The sequence below is a fragment of the Hemiscyllium ocellatum genome, chromosome X, assembly GCF_020745735.1.
Source record: "Hemiscyllium ocellatum isolate sHemOce1 chromosome X, sHemOce1.pat.X.cur, whole genome shotgun sequence".
NCBI classification, from domain to species: domain Eukaryota; kingdom Metazoa; phylum Chordata; class Chondrichthyes; order Orectolobiformes; family Hemiscylliidae; genus Hemiscyllium; species Hemiscyllium ocellatum.
In genome coordinates this window covers 23,125,545-23,153,467 of record NC_083453.1, presented here as the reverse complement: position 1 = coordinate 23,153,467, position 27,923 = coordinate 23,125,545, and the positions used below count along the sequence as shown (strand labels likewise).

At 40.4% G+C, this 27,923-nt stretch overlaps 1 protein-coding gene across 3 annotated transcripts in view; it reads left to right on the top strand.

Annotated features, from left to right (window-relative positions):
* LOC132805836 (signal transducer and activator of transcription 5B-like) overlaps window positions 1-26,816 on the top strand; it is a 153,781-nt gene extending 126,965 nt beyond the window's left edge. For 2 of the 3 annotated variants that reach the window (XM_060821139.1, XM_060821138.1), the window contains 11 exons: window positions 4,262-4,384; window positions 7,512-7,604; window positions 8,078-8,284; window positions 8,947-9,041; window positions 10,155-10,291; window positions 12,224-12,370; window positions 17,073-17,130; window positions 20,035-20,166; window positions 21,222-21,314; window positions 22,489-22,566; window positions 23,529-26,816. In XM_060821139.1, coding sequence (XP_060677122.1) covers window positions 4,262-4,384; window positions 7,512-7,604; window positions 8,078-8,284; window positions 8,947-9,041; window positions 10,155-10,291; window positions 12,224-12,370; window positions 17,073-17,130; window positions 20,035-20,166; window positions 21,222-21,314; window positions 22,489-22,566; window positions 23,529-23,619 — 1,254 coding nt within the window. In that variant the 3' untranslated portion in view covers window positions 23,620-26,816. The remainder of the gene's footprint in view (window positions 1-4,261; window positions 4,385-7,511; window positions 7,605-8,077; window positions 8,285-8,946; window positions 9,042-10,154; window positions 10,292-12,223; window positions 12,371-17,072; window positions 17,131-20,034; window positions 20,167-21,221; window positions 21,315-22,488; window positions 22,567-23,528) is intronic. The other variant, XM_060821140.1, reaches the window with a different exon arrangement.
* The last annotated feature ends 1,107 nt before the right edge of the window (window positions 26,817-27,923 follow it).

Below are 27,923 nucleotides of genomic sequence, written 5' to 3'. Positions count from 1 at the left end.
ACATCCTAAAGCATGCTGTCCATAATTGGACATATTTCAGTTGTGGCTGAACTAGTATTCTATAAAAGTTTAACATAGTTTCTTTGACAAGCATAGAATACAAAAGCAATAAAGCCCAGGATCCTGTAATCCTTTTAATCTTTCTCTGCCGTATTGTATGTGCACACAAATCTCTAACTGTTCCAGTGTCTCTTTAGAATTATCTGCTTTAATGTCTCTCCTCACTTTACCTACCAAGATGTAGCTCTGCACATAAAATTTCATTTTTTATGTGTGTGCCCATTCTATCATCTTGTGTCTGTTCTCCTTGAAGACCATCATTTATCCTCTTGATAGTTTGCAGTACTCTTCAATATTTGGTATTGTCTGCAAATTTTGAAATTGTGCCTTGGACATGCAATACTTAAATTATTAATATACAGGTAGTCCACACCTAATGTTATAGTTCTGTTCCTGAGAATTGATACTGGAGTGTAGGAGGCTGAGGGGTGACCTTTATAGAGGTTTATAAAATCATGAGAGGCATGGAAAAGGTAAATAGACAAGGCGTTTCCCTGGAGTGGGGAGTCCAGAACTAGAGGGCATAGATTTAAGGTGAGAGGGGAAAGATATAAAAGGGACTCAAGGGGCAACTTTTTCACACAGTGCATGTTTGGAATGAGCTGCCAGAGGATGTGGTGGAGGCTGGTACAATTACAGCATTTAAAAGGCATCTGAATGGGTATACGAATAGGAAGGGTTTAGATTAATTTCTGATATCTGGTCAGCATGGACAAGTTGGACCGAAGGGTCAGTTTCCGTGCTATACAGCTCTATGACTCTAAGTGAATCATGGATCCCCATAGGAATTGGTTGGGCTCAAAGACCTTGACTTTTAGAAATAAAAAAACATTAAAACATTTGCCCAGAGCTTCCAGTCTTTGATTTGTCTAAACCTGGACGTGTCCTGAATTGACTATGCAGCAATTGACTGTGCAGTTTAGTTTTCCAATGAGCAATTGTCCTGTGCCTGGAATCCTCCAAGAAGGTCCCAGTCTGAGTTGGAGTCATAGATTATAGTAGTTTCTGACTTTTTAACATGATCAAAACTCCTGGCTAACTATAAAACTGAATTATAAGTACCATCACCTTGAGAAGTAGTATTCAACAAACTAATGGAGCTAAAAACAAATACCCTGGCCGTGATGGTTTGCACCCTCAGATGCAATTAGGGATGGGAAATAAACGCTGGTCCAGCCAGTGATGGCCACATCCCATAACTGAATTTTTATAAATCCTAAAAGGTGGTTACAGAGATGGTGAATGTATTGGTTGTAATTTTCCAAACCTCCTTGGATTCTGGTGAAGTAGGGGATTGGACAACCACCAATTTGACACCCCTTCTCAAAGCGTGAGGGAGGCAATCAGTGAGTAACTATAGGCTGATTAGCCTAACATCTCTTGTTGGCAAAGTATTGGAATCAATTGTTGGGGAAGTCATAGCAGAACATTTGGAAAATAATCATCCAATCAAGCAAAGTCAGCATTCTTTCCTGAAAAGGAAGTCCGACTACTTTAGAGTTTTTCAAGGAAGTCTTAACCTGAGTGAATAGTGGGGCACCAGTAGATTTATGTATTTGAACTTCCAGAAGACCTTTGACAAAAGTCCCTCACAAAAGGTTAAGTCATGAGTTAAGCGCCCACGGTGTTGGAGATTAGTATCTTGGAATGGATGGAGAATTGGCTCATGGGCAGGAACCAGTGAGTGGGGTTAAGGGGTTCGTTTTCAGTTGGTGGCCTGTAACCAGTGGGGTTCCGCAGGGATCAGTATTGGGACCGCAACAGTTTACAGTCTGTATGAATGACTTCGAGGAAGTGAATGCACTGTAGTCAAATTCACAAAAATAAGTGGAAAGGCAGGTTGCGAGAGGGATACAAACAGTTTAGAGAGATTGATAGGTGAAGTAGGCAAAAAAATTGGCAAATGGAGTATGATAAAATATGAAGTTCATTTTGGAACAAAGAAAAAAACAGAATATTTAAATAGAGAAACACTGCAGAGAGCTGCAGCACAAAGGGATTTGGGGGAACTTGTGCATCAAGCACAAAGCTAGCACACAGAGCAGCAGGTAATCCGGAAGGCGAATGGAATGTTGGCCCTGATTTCCAGGGGTTTGAAGTATGAGAGTAGGGAGGTCTGTCTGCGACTGTACAAGATGCTGATGAGACAATATTTAGAATACTGAAAGCAGTTTTGGTCCTTTTTTATTAAGAAAAAAAGATCATTTCATTGGAGGCGATTCAGAGAATGTTCATTTAAGGTGATCTCCAGTAAGGAGGGGATTGTCTAATCAGCAAAGGTTAAACAGGTTGGGATTTTACCCACTGTAAATTAGAAGAATGAAAGGTAATTTTATTGAAATGTGCTGGCGAGGTGAGGAATAGGGGGAGAGTGAGGAGTTGAACACTGGGCTAGAGGAATGGTGCGGGGGGAGGGGGTGGGTTTGGATTCCTGGATGAGTGGGGCTCTTTCTGGGGAAAGTGGGGCCTCTACAAACAGGATGGTCTTCACCTGAACCAGAGGGGTACCAATATTCTGGAGGGGAAATTTGCTTATGCTCTCTGGGTGGGTTTAAACTAATTCAGCGGGGGGACAGGAACCCAAATTGTAGTTTGATATACAGGGGTATGCTAAGAGTAGAGAGGTCCAAAATAGGGTTTCAAAATTGCACGAGAGCACCGACAAGCAAGAAGTTGGTTTGACGTGTGTCTACTTCAATGCCAGGAGCATCCGGAATAAGATGGGTGCACTTGCAGCATGGATTAGTACCTGGGACTTCGATGTTGTGGCCATTTCGAAGACATGGGGAGAGCAGGGACAGGAATGGTTGTTGCAGGTTCCAGGAAAGGACATTTGAGGACTCATCTACTGAGGTAGTATGGGCTGAGGTTAGAAACAAGAAAGGAGAGGTCACCCTGTTGGGAGTTTTCTATAGGCCTCCAAATAGTTCCAGAGATGTAGAGGAAAGGATAGCAAAGATGATTCTGGACAGGAGCAATAGCAACAGGGTAGTTGTTATGGGTGATGTTAACTTTCTAAATATTGACTGGGGATACTATATTTAAAATACTTTAGAAGGGTCAGTTTTTGTCCAGTGTGTGCAGGAGGGTTTCCTGACACAGTATGGGGACAAGCCAACACTGTGCGTGGCCACATTAGATTTGGTACAGGGTAATGAACCTGGCCAGGTGTTAGATTTGGAGGTAATTGTGACCACAATTCGGTTATGTTTACTTTAATGATGGAAAGGGATAGGTATATACTGCAGGGCAAGAGTTATTGCTGGGAGAAGGCAGTTATTATGCGATTAGGCAAGATTTAGGATGTGTAGAATAGGGAAGGAAACTGCAAGGGACGGGCACATTTGAAATGTGGAGCTTATTCAAGGAACAACTACTGCGGATCTTTGATAAGTATGTATCAGTCAGGCCGAGAGGAAGTTGTCAAACGTAGGAGCCGTGGTTTACTAAAGTTGAATCTCTTGTCAAGAGAATGAAGACGGCTTATTTTAGGATGAGATGTGAAGGCTCAAGAAAATCACCTCAAACAACTTCATGCAAAATAGATTACTTTTTACAAGGGTTGGGTGCAGGCACAGATACAATGCTTAAAAGATATTTGGATAAGTACATGAATAGAAAAGGTTTTGAGGGAGCTGGGCCAAATGCAGGCAGGTGGGGCTAGTTTAGTGTGCGAACATAATCGATGTGGACTGGTTGAACCAAAGATTCTGTTTCCCTGTTGTATGACTCGATGATCAGTAACTGCTCTGGTGTAGCTACCTGATTAGGAATAGGGGGATTCTATGGTTGGGTGATTGTGTGAATGATATTAATGAGTGAGGTTGGAATACAGACATAGCATAAGCAGTGATGGATGATCAATTAAGCGTTTTGATGGTGTTGACTGTGGGAGAGGTTACAAAGAGAATTCCCTGCTTTTTTTTTAATGGGATCTTTTGCATCCACCAAATCACTTGAAAAAGAGAGGCTATACATTGATGCAAAAATGTAATGAACAGGGTGTAGATGAAAAGTGAAGAGCAGTGTATTTAGGGGGGAAATGAAAAATGTCTGTTGTACACTTATGAATAATCTGAGGTATGTTTATACTACTTAAAAAAACAAATTTTGTTTCTGTCTTTAAACTGTTGGTGTACTTTCCCATTTGAAAATATGTACTTTTAATCAAAAGCATATTTTTCTTCTCCCAAACTTCAAGTCGTTAAAGAAAATCAAACGGTCGGACCGCAGGGGGACCGAGTCAGTGACTGAGGAAAAATTTGCTGTTCTGTTTTCTTCTGAACTCAGCATCACAGGCAGTGAAGTGAAATATCACGTTCAGGTATTGGATCATATGTCAGTAATTGTCATTTTGTAAGTGGTACAGAGAGACCTTTCAAGAGAATTCTGACAGCGTTAAAGCTAGCTTCTGTATATATTGTCATTTTAAGTACCTTCACATCCTGCACCAATTAAATTAGAGGACGCATGAACAGGTTTGCCCTGAGCCATGTAAATACCACTCTAACTGCTATAATTGGTTGTTGGTGTTGCTAAATTGAACAGTTAACTATTCTGTTCCCTTGCATGAATGGGAACCTAGCATGTGAGTAACATTTCACTGCATCAGTGCGTGCTGCCCCCAGCCTTAGCAGTTAAAAGGCAATTCATCTGCATTGTGCAGTAATCAAATATTTTGAGTAAATCTCTCAGTAGAAACTGAGGAAGGAGTTTAAAAAGTCAAATGCCAAAGGAAATTCAAATGGGCCAGGAATTTGTTCCTGGGTCCTGATCCCATCCTTGGGATAACATGCAGGTTGGGAACCACAAACACCGGTAGCAGGAATTTTGAAAGAAGTAAGCAATTAAGTGCCTCTCTCCAGAAGTCCATCCACTTAAACACAATGGGTGGGCCCCTGTCTCGTTATGGCCAGTTGGAGACTATCTTCCTGTTAGAGATGGTAGCTCTACTGTTAATGCTGAAGTGTGAATGGAGGCATGAGCGGGCCTCCATTCCCAGTCACTAGCTACAAAGAATAAATATGAAGTTTCAAAAGGATTAGGGCACCCTTAGTAATAGCTGCTGCTATTCTGGCCAATCTTTAGAGGGACACCTATCATGTTGTCAGAATTGGAGGCTCCATTCATCTACCCAACCTGTCATTGGACGACCATCACCATTTAGAGTCATACAGCACAGAAACAGACCCTTGGTCCAACTTGTCCATGCTGACCAGACATGCCAATTTGTCCGAGTCCCATTTGCCAGCATTTGGCTCATGCTCCTCTAAGCCTTTCCTATTCACATATCCATCCAGATGTCTTTTAAATGTTATTACTATATCAGCATCCTCCATTTCCTCTGGCAGGTCATTCTAGACATGCATCACCCTCTGGGTGAAAATGTTGTCCCTCCGGTCCTTTTTAAGTATTTCCCCTCTCTCCTTAAATCTGTGCCCTCTAGTTTTGGACTGCCCTACCCTAGGGAAAAGATCTTGGCTATTTACACTATCCATGCACCTCACGATTACAGAAACTTCTATAAGATCACTCCTCAGCCTCCAACACTCCGTGGAACAAAGCCCTCCCTATAACTCAAACCCTTCAGTTCTGGCAACATCCATGTCAATCTTTTCTGCGCCCAAAACTTTGATAGCTAGCTTCCACGTGTAGCAGGTAACCTGTGCGCTCAGTCAGTATTAGGAGTATGCCCAAGGGGCTTTAATTGGTTACCTGCCACAGTTGGTGGAGTAACCATTCCTTTTCATTATTACACTCCTGGATAATTCTGTGAAGGCAGGAGCATATTGTAGGGCTGTTTTGATAGGATTCCCTCCCACTTCCAAGCCATATTTACTGAATGTTTAAATTTGGTCTCAAAACGCTGATGATGAATGTTGAGGTCCCAGTCCCAAAATGCTGTCATTATAATAATTGTAAAACAACTATTTTGACTGAAGAAAACTGGAGAATAGTTTCAAATGAGCTACCAAAACCCAAAACTGTATTTGATTTTAAGCTTTAAATATGTGAGAGGCAAAATATAAAACTAGTACACCCACATCGGTCTCCTTCTGTGATTATGCCTATACCCAAGTAGTGACCATTTGATGCAGGATTCAAGGCAGTTCATCAAACAATACAGTCCTGTGACTTGGCTGTCCAACTTAGACTTCTAAACTACACAAGGCAATGTGCAAGATGATGAAAGTTGTAACATGTTGAAAGAACAATGATGCAAACAATTGGATGACCTACAAAATCACTCATCACTCCTAGTGACATTGAACCCAAGCCAAGTATAGAATTCGTTTGCAGATTGGTTCCAAATTTGCACCAACATACTGACACCATGATCTGACATTTAAAATATGATTTCCTGCAACTCCGTTACCTAACACAGCTTGGTCAGTACAGAGACACCACCAAAGGTTGGATTTTGTCAGAGAAGTGTCAGCCCCAACTAGAAATTGCAAACCTAGGGTCAGTCCCTCCTTGGCTGTTTCAGGGAGCCCCAGCTCCATCAAGGCTCTTGTTTGGAAGCGAGCTTCTATCGGAAGTTGAGCAGTTCCTGAGTCCCAGCAGAATGATTGGCCATGGTTGGGACTGCACCCAGCAGAGAGATTCATTGGTGGATACCAGCCCAACTGCAGGGTAAATGGAGTCAGATAGGCATCAGTGAGTAAAGGAGCTGTTTTGCAATGGGGAGTAGAGAGAGGAGAGGAATTTGCTGTGAATATTTTACTAGGAAACACTGCATCCCACTTTCCTTGGAAGAAGGTTGCCAGGGTACTCCAGGCAGACTTCCTGAATAGCAGAAGAATCACTTTTGCTTAAAATGTGCAATTGTATATTTCAAAAAAACTTGCGAATAAAGTATATTATCCACAAGTAAATACAAGTACAAAACAGGTCTATACAGAGTTTGCAGTGGGATTTTAACATTCCTTATTTAGAGCTTTGATCCATTGCAGCGAAAAAGCATTTCTTAATCATGAAAGGAAACTATTTGTATTCCTATTAAGCTGTCGAGGGTACCTCAAAACTTAGCAGACCCTTATTAAATTTTGGCAGAAAACCCTTTCAGCTGTGATTTTTCCCAACTGTTTATATACGATTCTGCTATCGGAATAAGGGAGCAGATTTTAGCAATGTAAACTTAGGGGAAGGTAGCACAGAATCTCCACTTGCCACAGTAAGGTTAGTAACCCAGTCCTACCTGGCTCTCTTACTATCTTGCTTTGGATCCTGTTGGCATTGTTGCCCTGTCTTATTTTTACTGGCCCTTGTTTCAAACCAGCTGGACTTTGGGCAAAAGGAAGTCCGGAGAAGTCTAAATGAGGCTTGGGAGTTAAAATTCTATCATGATTGGATTGAGCATCTAGAGTTCATATCAAGGTATGGGAGTGAGCTGTGACTTTTCCTGTGACCAAATAAAGTTCAGTAAACTCTTTCCTGTTACATTGCAGGCTATATCACTGCCGATTGTCGTAATTGTTCATGGCAGTCAAGACAACAATGCTACTGCTACAATCTTGTGGGACAATGCATTCTCTGAGATTGTAAGTATGTTTAACTTGAAATATTTTACCTTCAATTTAGAGGAGCAGAGCACGATGAGTAATTGAAGTTTGGCTTTGACGTATTCCGCTTACATCTCTTTAAGACTTCTTTTTAAAAAGTAGCTATGAAGTGCAATTCATGGTGTTGTCACTGAGTCGTGGTGTTAGGTTTAACATGCAAGCCTGGTCAATTCCTAATGCTGCTTTTGCTAACTCCTGTCTTTCACCCTATTGCAAACCTTTTGTTCTTGTCTAGCGACCCTTTGATCAAAACCTATTATATTTCCAGTTTAACCTGGTTTTGATGTAAAGTCACAGCTTGAAAAGTTAATTTGGTTTCTATTTCACATGTGCTGCCATAACCTTCTGGGTATTTCCAGCATTTTCTGTTTGTTTTTTCCTCCTTTCAGAATTCCATCGTTGACAGTAGTCTGCCTTTTGATCTAGAATCCAGTGTTGTTTTTGTTTTGCAGGAGAGATTGCCATTCCACGTACCAGATCGAGTGTCATGGTCTCAAATGTGCGAAACCCTCAATATGAAGTTTATGGCAGAAGTACAGTCAACACAGGGCTTGTGCAAAGAGCATTTTGTCTTCCTGGCACAGAAAATCTTTGATGAGCAGAGCTACAGCATGGAGGACTTTACCAACCGTATGGTCTCTTGGTCTCAGTTTAACAAGGTAACAACAATTTGTCTAAAAGTCTGAGTTTTCATGCAGCAATCCTGTTTTGATGTAGTATGATATGATTTGTTCCACTAAATTATTATATTTTACTCTGCCACAAATCCCGAATTAGTTTATGGGGAAATTTTAACCACCCCAAAGATGGGAGGAAGATGAGATAAAATGACAGGATGTGGGTTTGCTCTGCAATCCCACTGCTTTTAATTATCTATCTTCAGCCTTGAAGGCTACCTGAGCCAGAGGAGTGCTTGTATTTAAGTGGCAGGGTCACATCTCAGTAACAACTTAGGCATGATTTTGACTGCAGGCCCCAACCACAGGCCACTCTGTTTCTAGCCCAGCAGTAAGGAGCCAGGCTGAGGTTTTTGGCTTTCTTCTGTACCAGGAGAATCTCTCACTTTGCCCCCATCTGCTGAATTTCCTCCCTGCAATTAAACTCATCCTTTTGATACTCCATGCCCTAGAGGCACGTCATACCCTTCAGGGCAAGTAGGTGATCTGCTTCCAAGCAGCAGCATTGTGAAACTTAGAAGTATATGACAAGTAACCTGGAATGGATCTTGATTAATTATATGAAAATATCCAGGCCTGTGGTTATAACCCTCATGTGTCTAGTGATTTTTCAATGACTATGACTCTGTTTTTGATTCCTGCAGGAAAACCTCCCTGGAAGAACCTTTACGTTTTGGCAATGGTTTGATGGTGTGATGGAGCTCACGAAGAAACATCTGAAGGATTACTGGAATAATGGGTAGGAATTTTTAATTGGTATTAGTTGATTGAGCAGCACGTCTGTGTGGACCGGCAGATGTTAATTTTGGTGTTTGCCTCAAACACCTTTGTTGAAATATAGGTAGTCCTCACTTAAAGCTGTGGTTGTGTTCCTGAGAATCCTGTTTTTAAGTGAAATAAGTTTAAAGTGGCCCATGGGTTCCCCTGGAATTGATGTTAAACTAGTGCTGGGTTTCAGTTGACACTTCCTTGGGAATTAAGTATAGATGTTGAAATACTCGATCGTATGTGGGCAAAACTGCATTACTGGCTGAAATAACTTGGAAAAAATAAAAACGTTGCCAAATATCACAAAAATGTTGTATTCATTTACATAACTCTCTCTCTCATATCACTCCTGAAACTCAGCTCTGTCTGTCTCACTAGCTCTGTGTTGAAAGTTCCTTTACAACATGGTGCTGAGTAGGTCCTAGCATTAAATGACTTAGACGTACATTGACATACAATGTACATGAAGTGATGGTAATGGGCAATGATGACATAATCAAAAGAAATAATCCTTCAAAATAAAACATTATTCTAATTCTGTGACAGTAAGTGAAGGCAACATTAACCAAGAACTTCCAAACGTACAAATGTCATGTTTAGATATAATAAGTAGATTGGAGCATAATTCTGTACTGGTTTTCAAAACCAAATCCCTCGAAAGAGGTGAAGAAATGCATTTGAATCTCTGTTTCTCTACTGATCAAATATGAATGTTATGTTGGGCCAGATTGCAGTATAATCAGTCAGTCATTTTCTTGTTGAAGTATATAATTGCATTTTCACAATGAGTTGGACATCTTGTAATTTGCAGAGAGATGGTGACATTGTAGCTGTCTCATAAAGGTTCAGACTATTTTGGATGTTAAGAATGCTAAATGTGCATGTTTTCAGCTGCTGATATTCAAAATATTGAAGTATTAACAGTTAGAAAAATTCCACATTGTCCTATCCAAATATAATGTTGCAAACTAGTATAGGTACAACAGACTGAAGGATTGTCTGCGTTGGCTTCTTACTGCTGTTCTGATCTCTGGGGAGGGATTTCCTGAAGAGTGCATTCACTATACTTGCCTTTTATTTGCAGGTTAATTCTTGGTTTTGTAAGTAAGCAGTATGCCAACAGACTGCTTAATCAACGAGTAAATGGGACCTTTTTGCTGCGTTTTAGTGACTCTGAGATTGGAGGCATTACAATAGCATGGATTGATGACACTGAGAAAGGTATCACTTTCTGCTTACAGCACTTAAAGATTTATAAATTTTAAATATAATGTATCTATTGGAAAACCTTTGGATATATTTGCTCAGACATTTTGTTTATTTAACCTATTTTCCTAATCAACCTGTTAGGAGACATCATTGCACATCTCTGGAGCGGGTGGGATTGAGTCCAGGGGTAGGGACGATACCACTGCATCACAAGAGGGCCCATTCATTTATAATGTTGGCTCCTCTATTTGATATACTGCAAATCAAAGTGCATTGTGGGGACTGTTTATGATTTAGATAATTGGGACATTTTGAAATTTAAATTACAGGTCACAGGAATCCAGGAAGAACATGGACTTCCATAACCAAAAAAAAGTACAGAATGTTTAAGAGGTGTTATTAAGCTGGAGGCAGAACTGAAACGAGCCCGCTAGTCCCTGCATCCTCAATTGACACCATGTCTCTGCATCAATTTCAAACTTGCCATATTTGAATTCTCCATGGCCTCATTCCCACCACTACTACTTCAAGCTCCTCTAGACCTGTCTCTCTGTTGTTCCAACTTTTCCATCCGTATCCTTTTCTCTCCATTCTACTATTGGTGGTCGAGCTTAAATGCATATGACCCCGCTGTTCATCCTTGCTACATCTCTCCACCTTCAGAAATAATCTTAAAAGCTACATTTCCAATAAAACCTTCAGTCATTTTCCCTAACTGTGAGGCACTTTGGAAGTGAATATTTCCAGTTAGCGGTTCCGTTCCTGAAAATAAGTGAATCAATGGTTTCCGTGGGAGTCGGCTTGAAAGCTGGAGTTGGATTCAGTAGGTGTTTAAGTTGAAATACTTGGCTGAATGGAAATTAAGATAAAATATACAAGAAGAATGTAACTTTGTACCTAGGGTACATCCTGTTTGCACTTACACAACACTGTGCTCAAATGTTATTGCTCACGTCACCTCTATGCTTGCTGAACTGTGAACCCTTTCTTCTCTACTACCAGCATATTTTCTCTTTCCGATATCAATGGTGATCAATCACTGCTCCTTCAGCCAACCTGCAGGGATTTGCTGGAATTCTCTCCCTCAGCACATCCATGCTTTTAATTGTTGAGTGTGAATTCTGACGCTGTAAAAGCGCTGGGCCTTTTATAATTCATGATTTTATTTTTAAACCTGACAAAACTGATCCTGACTCTTGCAGCTGATCTTCACTCATGTTGAGACTCTGGCATCAGATCAGGGAAGTCACTTGAAGTCTCGTGCAGCTGGATCCTTGCTATGTACAGAGATGTTGAGTCACATTGGCTCCAGGGTTGACGAAGCCACTCTGTGATCATGGTGGTCGAACTGCTCGCTGACAGGAGAGCTGCTTTGTGCTTGGTGCACTCACAGTGATCGAAACTTTGTGATTGATGCGGGTTGGCAGATCATGAAGGAAACATTAAAATGCATCTTGTTGTGTTTGAAATTGCAGGTCTCATTAATTAGTGTTAAAAGAGAATAATGCTAAATGGGGCAATGTTATATGAGGTCTACCTGTATTTTGTGTTGAAAATACAGCTTTGTGTTATCATTGGAAACATTTAAGTGACTCAAGACTAACCAGGTTGCCTTCAGATGAGGTTCCTCCATATACAGTGCTTGGAAGTGAAGACCCATGCAAAAAATATTTTTGAACTAATTATTAACTTTTTGTTTAACTTCAGGCTCTTTCCCTTTTGAATGTATTTATGCTGTTGATTGGTGTACTTCCTTAAAGATAAGCTAAGCAACAGTATTGCATGGTCCAAATTACTGAGCTGTTTCGATCAAAAAGTTTGTCTTTTTTTTAACTGAACTGTTTGAGCATGCATTCAAGTGTTGAACTGTACAGCCAACAACTTGAAGATGTTCCCCATCCAATGTTATGCATTGTTTTGGCCTGATTGTGTTCTTTGTTATAGGTGGCAGACAGGTGTTCAATGTTCAGCCTTTCACTACAAAGGATTTAACTATACGATCGCTGGGAGATCGTGTCCGAGATATTGAACGTTTGCTTCATCTGTATCCCAGCAGACCCAAAGATGAAGCCTTCAAAAAGTACTACACAAGTAGGTACAAAGAGTCTTGTGTTAAGCTGTGTACAATTGGGTTACAAATAGCTAATTAGTTTACAGTGTGGTAATACTGCAGGGGAACGAGGGCTGCTTTGATATTATTGATGGGAGAACAATGCACAGCTTGCAGCAAACTCAGCACCTCCTGCTCTACATTGTTCAAAGTGCTGCTTCACAAAGATCTGATGGTTACATTTTTGCTATTAAATTTTCAGGGGCAATTTTTGTTTGATGCATTACTTGGGTGACAACAGGAGTTGCAATTGCAGAACGTAACGCTGACAGTTGGTACTAAGGATTTTTAACGTTGTTCTGGGTATAGCTTACATCCAGAGCCTCAACCTGAGCTACAAATCTTTTAATGTTGTGTACGAGTTTAAATTGTGAAACATGCAGTTCAAATTGAAAAGTTCCCAGCCTTAAGCAAGATTTTAACACAGTGTGGATATTTTCTAATCAACCTGTTGGGCGATGTTCTTGCCCACCTCAGGAGCAAGTGGAACTTGAACTGGGTCTCCTGCCTCAGAGTTCGAGACATTACCACTGCACCACAAGAACCTCATTTTGACAAGGTGTATACTGATGGGAAGTTGGAATTAGTTAAAGGAGCTGAAGCCAGTTCCCCTCTAACTTGGCCAGGTAGACTGTTAATGTCAGGAGTGTATGAAACTCACCAACTTCATACTCAAGTGTGACTAGAAATACTGTGCTGGGGGGTTGGGGCAAGAAGGGGGAAAGATGTATTCCTTTGCTTTTACTTTTTCTAACAATATCAACCTTCAGGAATTGGCTCTTATAGTATTATAGCTGAAAATGTGTTGCTGGTTAAAGCACAGCAGGTCAGGCAGCATCCAAGGAACAGGAAATTCGACGTTTCGGCTTCATCAGGGCTCTGGCCCGAAACGACAAATTTCCTGTTCCTTGGATGCTGCCTGACCTGCTGTGCTTTAACCAGCAACACATTTTCAGCTCTGATCTCCAGCATCTGCAGACCTCACTTTTTACTCATAGTATTATTGGCAAAGTTAGTCGGTTATCTGGTAGGCGACTAAGATTTTTTTTATATTCCTAGGTTCAAAATTGTATCAGAACTGGGGTGATAAAATAAAATAGAAAAACTAAACTACACATAATGGAATACGATAATGAAGTAGCTAGTTCAAACACAGAACAATAGGATTGTTGATGCTTCACAGCCACAACATGCAGAAGCTCCTGGATATCCGTTTGATCCAGGACAAACATGTCCATCGAAAATGTTTGACGTTTGAGCAGTTTCGGCTCAAGTTGAGTTGGAGGCTGAATATAAACCGGGAGGGGGCAGTTACCTCGATCCTTTGTAACAGGAGGCAGTTGCAATTCTTAACATGGGGTTTTCTGATTTTGGTCAGTGTCCAAAGAGCAGGAGAGTGTGACTGAGTGTGAGACGAGTAACGGCACCCAGAGGGTGTGAATGCAGGAGCTGTGTCTTTGCAATTGTCCAACACATCCAAGGTTCTTTCTGCCTGTTTGAATGAGAGTGGGGATTGCACAGTAGATCAACTAACTGACGATGGAAAGTGGTATAGAAGCATTTAAGGGATGAATGTAGGGACAATATAGTCAGTGATTGATATCACTCAGCAGCAAATAGCATGAGTCCAAATGGTCGTATTGCTGCCCAGTGCAAGGCTTCAGGATATCTACTGAGGGCTGGAGGGGAACTTGGAGTGGAAGGGGAAGATTTAGTCATTGTGCTCCATGTAGGTATCAGTGACGTTGGCAGGACAAAGAATGATGTTCTGCATACTCCGTATGAGAGGCTAAGAACCAAATTAAGAATCTCGAAGGTCTTAATCTTTGATTTTTTTTTTCCCCTGCATTATCAGCTGAGTCATGCTCAAATTAGCATCTGGCAAATCATTATAATCGCTGAAACCCGAAACAAGGAGTAGCACTCGGCAATTCAGCCCTTTTTATGCCTACTCCACTGTCAATGTGATCATTGTTGTCCTCTATCTCAATGCCATATTCCCACTTTCTCTCCATTCCCCTTGATGCCTTTTAATATCTTAAAAATTGATCAATCTCTTTCTTGAATCGACTCAGTGACTGAATCACAGCCTTGTGTAGTAGCAAATTGTGCAGGTTGGCCACCCTCAGAGTGAAGAAACGTTTCCTCACCTCTGTCCTAAATGGCCTACCTTGTATCCTGAAACTGTGTCCCCTGGTTCTAGGCTCCCCACTCAGGGGGTTACATCCTTGCTGCATCTATTCTGACAGCTCTATTAGAATTTTATACATTTCAATCAGATGCCCTCTCATCCTTCTAAACTGTAATGAATACAGATCAAGTTAAACAAATCTTTCTTCATAAGACAACTCACTCCTACCATCCCTTGGATCAGCCCAGTGAACCTCCCATTGCATACCCTCATTGGCAAGTGTACCCTTTCTTAGGTAGAGAGACCAAAATTGCACTTAACACTCTGGGTGTGGTGTCACCAACGCCCTGTCTATCTGCAGTAAGACATCCCTACTTCTGAGAGAGATTAATGTGTGGCTAGTGCGGAAGTAGTAGTTCGAACATTGAGGGCTGAAGTGCCTGTACTGTGCTATAATGTTCTATGGTTCACAAGGCATTGGCATCAGCATTTGGGATCTGTGTCATTGGGACAGTCTCTATTTGAACTCAGCTGAGCATGCGTTCTTGTGAGTCTTGTGACTAGGGAAGTAGAGATGATTTTAAACTAAGTAGTGGGAGCAAGGGATTGAATTTGGGAAGATGTGGTAACTCGGAGGGTTAGAGATTAGGCAAAAGAGAAAGGCCTTAATACAGGAAATGAGAAACAGACCATGACAGGAGGGATAAAGAGTACAAACTTAAGAGTAAATCAACATTTTAAGGCTAAAGGGAAGCAAAGGGATGTAAGATTATTGGAGTGTGAAGGATAAGCTCATTGAAACATAGAGGATTCTTAAGAGTCTTGACAGGGTTAATGCTGAGAGGAAGTTCCCTGTCATGGGAGCTTGTAGGACCAGAGCGCACATCCTCAAAGGGGCACCAATTTAAGACTGAGATGGGGAGGAAGTTCTTGATTTGAGAGTCTTTGGATCTCCTTACCACAGAGAGCTGTGGGGCAGGGTCCTTGTATGTATTTAAGGATGAGATCAATTCCCCAACTGATTAAGAATCGAAGGTTGTGGGGAAAGGGTGGGAAAGTAGACATGAGAACTGTCGGATCAGCCACGATCCCGTTGAATGGAGGAGGGCGGAATGGCCTACCCCTGTTCCTGTTTCTTACAGGTAGGTGGGAAGTTTGAATTCGTGGCTGTACTTCGACCAGTCAATTAAATCTTATGAAATAACAGGATAGATTTGAGAGACCAAATGGCCTACTTTTCCTAGTCTATATATTCTGAAAGTTTCAAAGCTGGACCTGATTGGTGCACTCATTGGCTCCATGTGAATCAGACGTTCTTGCTGATTAGGGAGGATGGAAAGACCGCTAGCTCCTGCACTGTGTTGGCTGATGGCTCAGTTATTGGAGGATGTGGAAAGGGAAGCGTAAATAAATGGCAAAATCTGCAGTGTTCCTTTAAGGATACTGTTTAAGTCAAACCAAATTGTATGGGAGCCACAGGCAGAACAAGCATAGTGCATGTTCTGTGTATTAGGTTCTTGAGGATCAATGGTTACAGGGAGAATGGGGATGAGAAACGTATTAGCCATGATTGAGTGGTGGAGCAGACTCTATGGACTGAATGGCCTAATTTCTGCTTCTGTGTATTATGGTCTATTGGCTTATTTAAAATGGCTTGGAATGCCAATTTAAATATTGAAATAAAGTTCCTGCCTATTTGTCAGGCCACTAAATTCATGGCCCACTCAAATTAAGTCAGTCATGTCAGGTGCCTCAGATGACCCATGGGTGACCTTTGTTTCTTGAAGTATATTTGCTTCCTGCCCCATTTTCTAGCATAAATAAGCAGTAAGTACATGAAAATTGCCTCCTACGTTTCTCAAAAAATTGATTCAATCTCCACTTGCAAAATGGTGAATTTAAATCAGAAGTTAACCAAGTTCCACTGATTCACAAAGTAGGTTATTCGTCATTTTTTTTCAGAAAAGAACTCCATACAAAATGAATAAAAATGTCAGCCATTTCTGGGCCTACGTGCATGGTGACAAATAGTTGATTTCTCACCCTGTTCATATTCAGTATTTATCGCTTCTGACTTACTTTAAATTATCCTTGTGCCTGTACTGGGTCACACTAAACATATGAATTAGGGGCAAGAGTGTGGGTTATAATTGCAATCAATGGCGATAGGAGATGGCAGTCAAAACTTTAATCGATGTTGCCAGTTGTTTGGGGAATTATTTTTTGTAAGGATAAAAACATTGAGGAATTTGGTGCAAAGGCAGATACATGGAGTTGAAATACAGATCAACCTTATTCAAAATTGAATTACAGAGGGTGCAGAGGGCTGAGTGGGTTACTTGGGCTCCTATGTTTCAACATTAATTTATGTGATTTTTAAATTGCACTCAGAAATTCAGTCAAATGTATGAATATCATCCCTGTGTGATTTGATAGTGTCTAGTTTAACACTTCAGTGATCAATAGTTTAAAAATCTTTGAAAGACTCTTGGTTTTTGTTGCTGAACATGTTCGGGTTAGACCATCAAAGAATCTGGTTTTATTTTCCACAGAGGAAGTGAAGGGAAAAGATGGGTATCTCCATGCTGGAGTAAAAACTACAGTGAATGGGTAAGCAAACACAATCATGTGAGGCCTAATTTGTTGACCTTTGCTAATTTTAGTGAGTGAAGTGTACCTGCCCAGAAAATACTTATGGACGATAAGTCCAATTGTCTAAATGTGCACTCATGACAGGAAACCTCAGGTATGCTGCAGAATGATTGGTACACTTCCCATTTCCATCTCTCAAAGTTAACTAACGTTCAGGAAATATCGACCTTCTCTGCCTCTTGCTGATATTGTCAGCCATCTCCTGAATCCTATGACTTCTGAAGGTATCAATCACTGACCCAGGGCATTTCTGACCACTTCCTACTATCACTCATTACCTACATCCATGTACTTCCTGTTTGCCCCCTGGAATAAATTCTTCTCCCTCAACCACTACTAACAGCCTAATCTTTTTGCCTTCCTTTGTTGCAGCTGTCCATTTGCTAAACCACACTGTCACCTTTATCCTTTGACATTACCTCTCATTTTTAAATAAAAATCTTCATGGCTGCCATCCTTGTGGTTCACTCTGATAGGAACAATAGACCATTTAGTCCGACAAGCCTGTTCTATCATGCTAACTGATATCGTAAATCTATTCTTCTACTTGAATACTATACCCTTCCCTTTCCAAACGGTTGTCGCCACCCCAGTCAAAAATCCCAATTCTCAACCATTTCTGTCCTTACAAACTAATGTCACGTTGCCAATGTCCCTTTTACCTCTAAAGTCTTTGCATGTGTTGTCAGCTCCCCAAATGCACACTTAAATCTTCGATTTCCAGCTCTTACCATATCATCAAAAGGCTTTTTAAGCAAAATTACCAACTACATTCTGTGTAATTGCATCTGTGTTCCTTCCCTCCCATGAACACTCTGCAGCTTTGACACATTGACAGTGACTGGAAGGATTCAATGCTGTTTCTCCACACGAGCTGTCTTTGTTTGATTGCCAGGCTTATTCATCCAAATGGCAGAGAATGATTTTACTTTTCCACTCCCAACACCTTTAGACCTTCATTGTGTCTGTTTCGCTACTCAATTAGATTACAGTTGATAAGGACCTCAATTTCGTGTGCTCTATCTCTTCACTTCACCCCCCAACTCCTATCTCTATCTCACTCTTCCTCCCACCAGTCTTTGCAGTCTTTTTTAATAAGACAGTTCCAAATTTCCATTATCCTTTGTGTGAAAAGATGCTTCCGGACATCAATCCTGAGTGTCCTAAACGTTAATTTTAAAATATGCTCCCTTGCTGTGGGCCACCAAAGGCAATTATTTCTCCCAATCTGCTTTATTGAATCTTTTAACTACTGTAACATTTTGACTGCCTGGCCCCCTCTGCTTTCTATGTAAGAAATGTTTCAAGTCTGTAATTTAACTCTGAGAGTTAAGTGACTGTTATAAATAACTATTAATAACATCAGCTGAACTTTTCATTGAAATTACGGCCCATAATCATTCCAAAGCTGTTAATTTATTCTTCAGTTGCAAACCTGCAACAAGTGTAGTCAACAGCATGACTTGATTCATAAGGACCTAAGAATCAGGAGTAGGCCATCTGGCCCGTCGAGCCCTGCTCTGCCATTCAATAAGGTCATAGCTGATCTTTTTGTGGACTCCGCTCCATTTGCCTGCCTTCTCACCATATCCCTTAATTCCTTTACTGTTCAAAGAATTGTCTACCTTAGCTTTAAAAACACTCAATGAGGAAGGCTCAGCTGCTTCACTGAGCAGGGAATTCCACAGATTCATAACCCTCTGGGTGAAGAAGTTCCTCCTCAATTCAGTCTGAAATCTGCTCTCCCTAATTTTGAGGCTTTGCCTTCAGTTTCACCTGCCAGTGGGAACATCCTCTCTACTTCTATCTTATCTATTCCGTTCATAACTTCATTAATTACTAAAAGATCCCCACCTCATTCTTGTAGATTCCAATGGATATAATCCCAATCTACTCGGTCTCTCCTCATAAGCCAATCCCCTCAACTCTGGAATCTACCTAATGAACCTCCTCTGCACCCCCTTCACTGCCAGTACATCCTTTCTCCAGTAAGGAGACCAAAACTGCACACAGTACTCCAGGTGTGGCCTCACCAGCTATACAGCTGTAACATAACCTCCCTGCTTTTAAACTCAATCCCGTTAGCAATGAAAGACAAAATTCCATTTGCCGCCTTAATTACCTGTTGCACCTGCAAACCAACCTTCTGTGATCCATGCACAAGGACACCCAGGTCCCTCTGCACAGCAGCACGCTGCAACTTCTTACCATTCAAATCAATCCTTTTTACTGTTATTCCTACCAAAAATGGATGACTTCACATTTATCAACATTGTACTCCATCTGCCAGGCCTTTGCCCACTCACTTAAACTATCGATGTCCCACTGCAAAGTTTCATAGCCCACTGCACACTTTGCTCTACCACTCATCTTAGTGTCATCGGCAAACTTTGACACGCCACATGTGGGTCCCAACACCAAATCATCTATGTAAATTGTGAATAACTGCAGTCTGAACACTGAGCCCTGAGGGACAGCATAAGTCACTGATCACCAACCAGAAAAACACTCATTTATCCCCATTCTATGCTTCCAGTTAGTTAAGCAATCCTCTATCCATGCTAATACGTTGCCTGTAACGCTTTGCATCTTTATCTTGTGCAGCAGCCTTTTGTGTGGCACAATGTCAAATGCCTTTTGGAAATCTAGGGACCGCAACTATTGGGTTCCCGTTGTCTACTGTGCTCGTAACGTCTTCATAGAATTCCAGTAGATTAGTTGAGCATGACCTGCTTTTCATATTCATCTCACCCCTTGAGTCTGTCAATAACCTACTTGCCATTTTCCTATGCATAAGTCTTTCCTGTGCCCTCAGAGAGAGAGAGACTGCTAAATGCTCATCGCTTTTACGTGTTATTTCAGCGAACAAGCACAAGTGGTGGCACAACCCATGGTACCCTCACCAGTGTCACAGTCTTGTGTGGCGTGTACAATGCCTGAAATGCCAGGATGGTCCCAGGTTCCATGCAATCCGGGTAACATCAGCTACGATAAGTAAGTATAGAAGTTGCTTATAAGAACTGGTGTTAACAAATTTAGTTGAATTTCCATTAGCAGTTCTTTTCCCCCTTTTCTGCTAATTCTCTTCTCTTTTCTTCTATAGTTCTCTTCCTTTCACTCTAAGTAATTCTCTCCCCTCGCTTGCACCGGTGTCTGTTTTCTTTCCATAATTTTTAGGAGTTATCTGAGGAGATACTTTTCCTGTTCCTGAGAGACCGCAGTCCTGCCTGCTGAAGGTTAACAGTCAGTTGGTCAATAAATACTGCAGGGCAACTGTTCTTTCCCCTGTTTCCACCGTCCCTAGTCAGTGAGGGGAAGGGAGGTGGGTTGTCTTTGGTGCCCTATTAAATCTAGCCCATCTACACATTTGTCAATGTTGTTGTAAGTGTTTCAGAGTCTGGATAAAATATGAACAGATTGCAGAAAGTCGATTACTTTTAGTAGAAGCGCAATTTGCGGTATCATGTTAAACTCCAAAAAATAACTATTTAAACAGAATTCAGAGAGCACTTCATTTCAGTTAGCTCCATTCCAGAAAACACTCTCTCTTTCCACTAGTTCATAGCTCCCCACATTTAAATAACTAATTCTCACCCAGTCAGGTGTCAGTTAGCTCAGTTAGTTCGATGGCTGGTTTGAGATGCAGGGAACCACCTAGAGCGTAGGTTCAATTCCTATACTGTCTAAGGTTTCTAAGAAGGTCCTGTCTTTTGAACCTCTCCGATCACCTCCCTTCTAATGAGAGCAGCCCTATAGTCTGTTGGACTATGGCGACTTTATCTTTTACTTTCCTCACCCAGTTAATCTTCATGAGTATATCCAGCACATGTTCTTGCACTCCATTAGGACTCTGGTATTCTTTCAGATCATATCAGATGATATTGTATAAAAGTTCAGGGTCTCCCATTACAATATGTAGTTTGTGTGGTTGTTCCGCAGAGGACTATTGTGATTTGACAGCAGCCTTTGCTTTTAAACTATCTACCTTTTTAAGGTTTAATTAAATCAATACTGGATTAAAATACAATTACTTTGTTATCTTTTAATAGGGGTGATGTTGCAGTTAACGCTTCCATTTCATTACCTCCCAGTATGATTTTACCAACAAGCCAGAATGAAGACTTTACGAACGCAGTTCAGGGGTCAGTCCTGTTTCTAAAGACTTGACTTTGGTTTGAGAAAGTGTTAGAGTTGGGTTTTTCACACTGTCAAGAATCTGAATTTTGTTTATGAACCTTTTGTAACTACTCTGATATTAATGGAATGCTGAATTTTCCTCTGTAATCCTACCTCAAATGAGCAATGAGGCTATGCCTCTCCAACTTGAGCTGCATTTCATTCTGTGCAACTCACTTGAATTTAATAACCCTGATCCCTTTGGGTGCTCCAGTATCGCTGTTCAGTTTTTATTGATCAATTAACAAGCAAGTCTCCTGACTTGTATGGATCAATATACAAAGTATTATTAATAGTCACTTGGAAGTACAGAATTTAAGTACTGCTGTAAAAAAGAAATGACATGTTGCTGAAGTTTTTCGTCTTGTTGTCAGGACAGAATTTCAAGAATACCAAATTTCAATGGGAACAGCAATTACCATGCTTTTGAACCTAGCCACACTTGCAAACTTAAATTTGGTATCCAATATTTGATGTGAATCTGCAATTGGATAGTATTTACTAAACAACCTCAATAGTACTAACAGCCAAATTGAAATCATTTAATTGGGCTTGCAATGCGGCTCACTTCTACATGCTACATATTTATATGCAGGGTTCTGTCCTTCGAAAACAGAACATGTTCTAGCGTGGAGCCTTTACAATTTGCCAAAAGCTTGGGAGACGGCCATCCCCAATGACAGTGCCTTAATTAATTGGAGTTAATTTGCCAACTAATGAAGTACCTCTTCTCACAGAGTGTAAATTGTTTCCTCTTGCATCTGTCCTGACAAGTCCAAGACAAAATGCTTAGACAGCATGTCTCTCTCAAGTGTTATTACTGCCTGAGCAAAAAGAAGCTAGTGCTGTTCTTTCACTGCTTTAAGGTACTTGTGCAGCTCCTAGATGTTTTCACAAGTTCCCTTGTTAAAATAACTAACTTCTCCGAATTGAACACCCAAGACCATGAATTCTGTGTGGGTAATCACAGCATTAGCCAATAGTTGATATACAGTGTCATAGTATTTTAAAGATTCAGTAACAAGTTAAACTCTTTTTAAAGCTTTGCTTTCACACTCCAGGTTCTTGGAGTTCACAGCCATGTAGCAAGGCAAACATATTACATTGACCTGACTAATACTTTGTCTTTCTTTGGAATAGCAACCATCTCGTTACTTCATTTGGAAGTGAGAATGACATGGACGTGAACTTTGATGACGATCAGCAGTTTGTAAGAGGGTGAGACAAATCAACATATTTAGATCCCTTTTGTTGCAGGTAAAATTTCCTCCGTCCACCACCTTTCAACTTGAACTCCCTCCACCAGCAGCTCATGTTAGCCGCACTGTTTATAAAATGCACTGCAGCAACTTGCCAATGTTCCTTTGACAATACCTACCAGACCTCTACTACCTCAAAGAACAAGGTTCAGTAGATGCATGGGAACAGCATCCACCTGCGAGCTCCCTCTTCAAGACTCACTCTATCCTGAATGTCAGGCTCGCTCTTCAGTGGAGTGCTCAGGAATACTTGTATCTGATTTTATAGCTGCTTGTTTTGTTTTCTCCTGATGCCCTAGCCCTTCTCTCATCCAGTCACAAAAAACTGATCATTCATCCTTGTATTGTTTGTAGTATTTTGCTCCATGCAAAGCATATAATATGTCATTATATAGCAATAACTGCGCAATATAATTTACAGTGTATGAAGCATTTTCAGATGTTTCTGAAATATACTGTGTTGTGCCAATGCAATTTTTAATACTGAAAATAAAGACCCTTCCATGTCTAGTTCAGCTAAAAGGTGAAAGGATTTATACAGTTGACAAGTTAGATTGGTTGACACATCCTATAAGCCCATTAGCCACCTATTCATTCATAAATTATTCACAGCTACATTGTTCAAAATCAATAAGCATGTTGAATTCATCTCACTCAACTTCTGACCTTAGCTGTCAGCTGAATCTCAGTCCCAACCCTATTTTGTATAGTACCACATATGTTTAGGTTCTGTATAGCAAATTATGATTCAATAACTTTACATCGCTTAGTAAAGCTAGAATATTAATTTCAATAGTAAATACAACATATAATTGGAACCAGTGAAAAAATTAATTTGAAACTCTTACTACATGACTCCACTTTTAGAAACAGTAATGTCAATCCTGACTTTTCTTTTTTTTTTCCTTCTCCGCCCCCCAGTGTGGAAAACATTCCGGTGCCCTCAGAGTTTGAGCTGAATGCACTCCTGAATACAGTGGATATGTCTCTAATGAATTCAACTGAGTTTTAAAATGCCTGTGAGTTCCAGAACGAGGATTCTCAAATGCCAAGTTATCCAGGTGGCTGTTTGTCACAAAAAGGATTAATTTTGTCAGTTGTGAACTCTGAATTAAGATTTCTGTTCACTTTTTTTTTGCATTTTCCTGTACAAACTGAAAATAAGAGCAAACCCAGTTTAACCAATGTTAATAGACAATTTGCTTCTCTTTCCCAGTGAGGAAAGTATCTACCTCTTGTGCCTGGTGTCATAGAACTGTTAATGCCACCTTCTCCATTTCAACAGGATTTTTGTGTGGAGATGCTGAGTAGAGGACAGGCAAATTTGTTCATGGGCTGAAGCAGAGCATGGGCGCCTTGGATATTTAAAATGGAAATGAAATTGAACATACATTTTTGTTAGTATAGGAAACTTGGTCGAGTCAAATCTACTAAAAACCAATATATTAATGAATTCTGTTAGATGTCAGCTGAATTTAGTCCAGAGGGTAGTAAACAAGTTTGTAAAACTGAAAATTGACTCAATGTATTGAGAAGTTGTTGCAGGCTGAGAGCTTGAGATCTGTTAATTTTGTGGTCAAGTAGCTAACACAAGCTGATGTGTTTTATAAGTACTGATGACTTATGTTTGTGCAAAAAAAATTGAATTAAGTAGTGCAGATAACACAACAAAGTGAAAATGTAGTACTTGATTGAAATTAACAAGACAATTCAAAGCATTGCAATTTTTCCTAACCTGAAATAGTCCCCCGTCTATTGACAATTATATTGTAGCGCAAATACGCAGTTTTTCAAAGTAAATATTGAAAGAATATAGTAGTGTTTGCAATTAATCAAAAATCCAAAGTTTCGCATTACCCTGTGTATTTTTAAAAGTTAATCAAGTAAAATTGAGTGCACTAAATTTACTGCCAAGCTAGTTTGGGAAGCAGTTAGTAGAATGAGACGTTTAAGGAAATCGTCTGCAGAAGATTGAAGCAATGACCTGGGTCCTTCTTACAGTGATTTATGATTTCGAATTTTGCAGGACCAGTGTTTTTAAGGAAATCTATTTAAGAGGTGAAGGTACCTTTTTTAAGATCCGTGGTAGTAAATGGATCTTTCAGTAGAATTATGGCAATATTATGTAATGCACATTCACTTTGCAGTGTTATTCGAATGGCTAATGTTAAAATTGGTACACCTGTATTAGAAATATTTTCAAGTGTCCTATTGGAACAGGCTCCACTGCAAGTTAGGATCCTTTTAGAGACTTAAAGTGCCTCTCAACAGGCTTGAGGGTTATCTTTGGGAAGGGTCTGACAGGGGGGCCTGAAACCAAATTGACCAAGTGAACAGGTGATGGTCATAGGTTAATGGAGGGAAGGTGTAATCAGTGTGGTTGCATTTTTGTGAAAGTTGAAAAATAAAACTCTGACTAGAAAAATATGTACCTGGACACTGATAACTAGCATTTAATGTCTAGTTTGTAACAGTGCAAAAATAATAATTCATGGAATAAAGAGGACAAGAGTGACATTGGATACAGAATTGACTGAGTAATAGGAAATGATAATGGTAAATCCGTTTTTTTCAGACCAGAGAAAGGTTTGTACAAGAGGTCCCCTTGCTTGTCTTGATGTATATAAGTGATATAGACCTTGGGGTACAAGGCACAATTTCCAAATGTGACCATGATACAGAACTTGAAAGCATTGTAAACAAAGATGAGGATAATGTAGCACTTCAAAAGGATGTAGACAAATTGGAATGGATGGACAAGTGGTCGATGAAATTCAATGGCTGAGAAATGTGAAGTGATTTTTTCTTTTGTTTGTTTTACATGGTGTCTTTGCATTCGTTTTACCAAAGGATCCAGTTCTGAAGGGAGTATAGGAGCAGGTGGACCTGCGTGTGTATGTGCAGAAGTTTTGGGAGATGGGGTTTTTCATCCAGTTCTAGGTGCCACACTTAAGGAGAGATGTGATGATATTAGGGAAAAGTGCAAAACAGTTTCTCCAAATTTGTTCCAGGGATGAGGAACTTGATTTAACATAGATGGATGGGAGAGGTTGGCATTGGTTTTCCTTGGGGAAGAGAAGGTTGAGGAGCAGATTTGATAGATGTATTCGTAATCATGAGGGGCCTGGACAGATTAAATAGGGAAAAAACATTCCCACGTTTGAAAGGAGTGAGAACCAGAGAGCTTAGAATGAAGGTAACTAGCAAGAGGAGCAATGGCGGTGTGAGAAACCTTTTCACATAGTGAACAATTAGGATCTGAAATGTATTTCCTGTGTGTGGGGGGAGGCAGGTTCCATCAGGCACTCGAGGAAATTGAATTGTTTTCTGAAAAAGAAGGATATACGGGGTTATGAGGAGGAGCTATGAAAATGGCACTACATAAATGTGTCCTTCAGAGAACCGCCACAGACACAGTGGGCCAAAAGGCTGCTTGTGTTGTAATAATTCAATAAATAAGTTGTTTGGTTAATGTAATTTACGCACAAATTGGAGCAAAAGGAAAAATCGATTATGAAATTATAAATGGCTCATCAATATCACTCCAATACAGTGTATATTCTAGTCTACTCTACCATATACTCTACCTGCCCGTTTAATCTTATTTCACACACCATGTACACTCTAACCCGACAAAGGCTCACCCTCGAGATTAAATGGGTAGGTAATATTCTGTATAAATTCTTACTCATCCCCAAAGGTAATCCAATCCAGAATAGACATCTATTTTTAACATTTTAGTGATTGAAACTTGGCTTGCTGTCCTCCATGATCTCTCCCCTTAGTTGCCTTACTCCATATAAACAGAGTCTGATGCAAAAGCATGATCTGTAAATGTTTCTATTTGTGTTGTTACATTAGCTCTTATGAGTTAGTCTGTTTCAGTTTTGCTTTCTGGGATACTTGCCTTCTTTAGACTTCATGGAAGTAATTCCTTGGTTTGACTTTTTTTTCCCTCTCAAGATATAGTATTACGGATTTTGAAATTCACTGTATATATGAAATTATAATCCGAAATGGAACTTCGTAGAGCTTAACTTTAAAAGTCATAAACTAGGTGCTTTTTCACTTTATTATTAATGCAGTTTGACTGTAACTCATTCTGTTATGTTTTTTCCATTTCCACTTGCTGTTTTAAGGCATAGGAATTAGAGTGAATGATGTCGTCATGTATAAAAGCTGAGAATAAAAGCCCTAGCTTTTAGAAAATGCAACATGTCTGTCTTTAATTTTCCATCAAATTGACTTTGAAGAAAGATTCCCATCCCTCTACTTGCCCCCTTGTTTTATCCCTGAAGGGGCACAGTAATGGGGAGACATGAGCAAAGTGGAAATATCACTGCACTAGTCATTCAGAGACCCAGGTTATTGGGGAACATAAATTCCATGACTGCAGGTGGTGAAATTTGAGTTTAATTCCTAAATCTGGAATTTAAACACTCGTCTAACGGTGACAGTGAAGCCATTATCATAAGACCTCTTGAAGCTTTGGGGGAAGAAATCTGTCCTCCTCACCTGGTCTGACCACCGTAATGTGGTTGACTCCTAGCTGCCCTCTGAAATGGCCCAAGAAGCCACTTGTTGTATCAAACCACCATGAAGTCCAAACAAATTTAGGTCAATGCTGGATGGTCCAGCAGGTTGAAGTGCTGGAAATGACAATGATGAACCCTATTTTGTTGATCCTACAAAGCCTTCCTTCCTAACATGGGTAAAGGAGAACCCAAAGAGATTCTACAAGAAGATGAAAAGTAACTAGGGAGAGAAAAGGGCCCCTTAAAGCTCAACAAGGCTGTCTACGTGTAGAACTGCGGAGGATTGGTAAGATCCTAAATGAATATTTTGTCTGTATATACTGTGGAGGCTAGGGAACTCAAAAGAGTGATGTCTTGAAAAGAGCCCACATTGCAGAAGAGGAGGTGCTGGAGATCTTAAAAAGTATACAGATAGATAAATTCCAAGGACCTGATCAAGTGTATCCCAGAATGTGGGAAGCTAGGGAAGAAATTGCCGGGCTGCTAGCAGAAATATTTATATCATCAATAGGCATGGATGAGATACCAGAAAACTGGAAGGTGGCTAATGTTTTGCTGTTAGTTAAGAAAGGCCAGGGAACTACAGAACAGTGAGTCTCATGTCAGTGGTGGGTAAGTTGTTAGAGGTGATTCTGAGAGACAGGACCTTCATGCTTTTCAAAAGGCAAGGACAGATTTGGGATAGTCAGCATGGCTTTGTGCGTGGGAAATCCTCTCTATTTGATTGAGGTTTTTGAATAGGGGACCAAGAAGATGGATGAAGACAGAGCAGTAGACATTG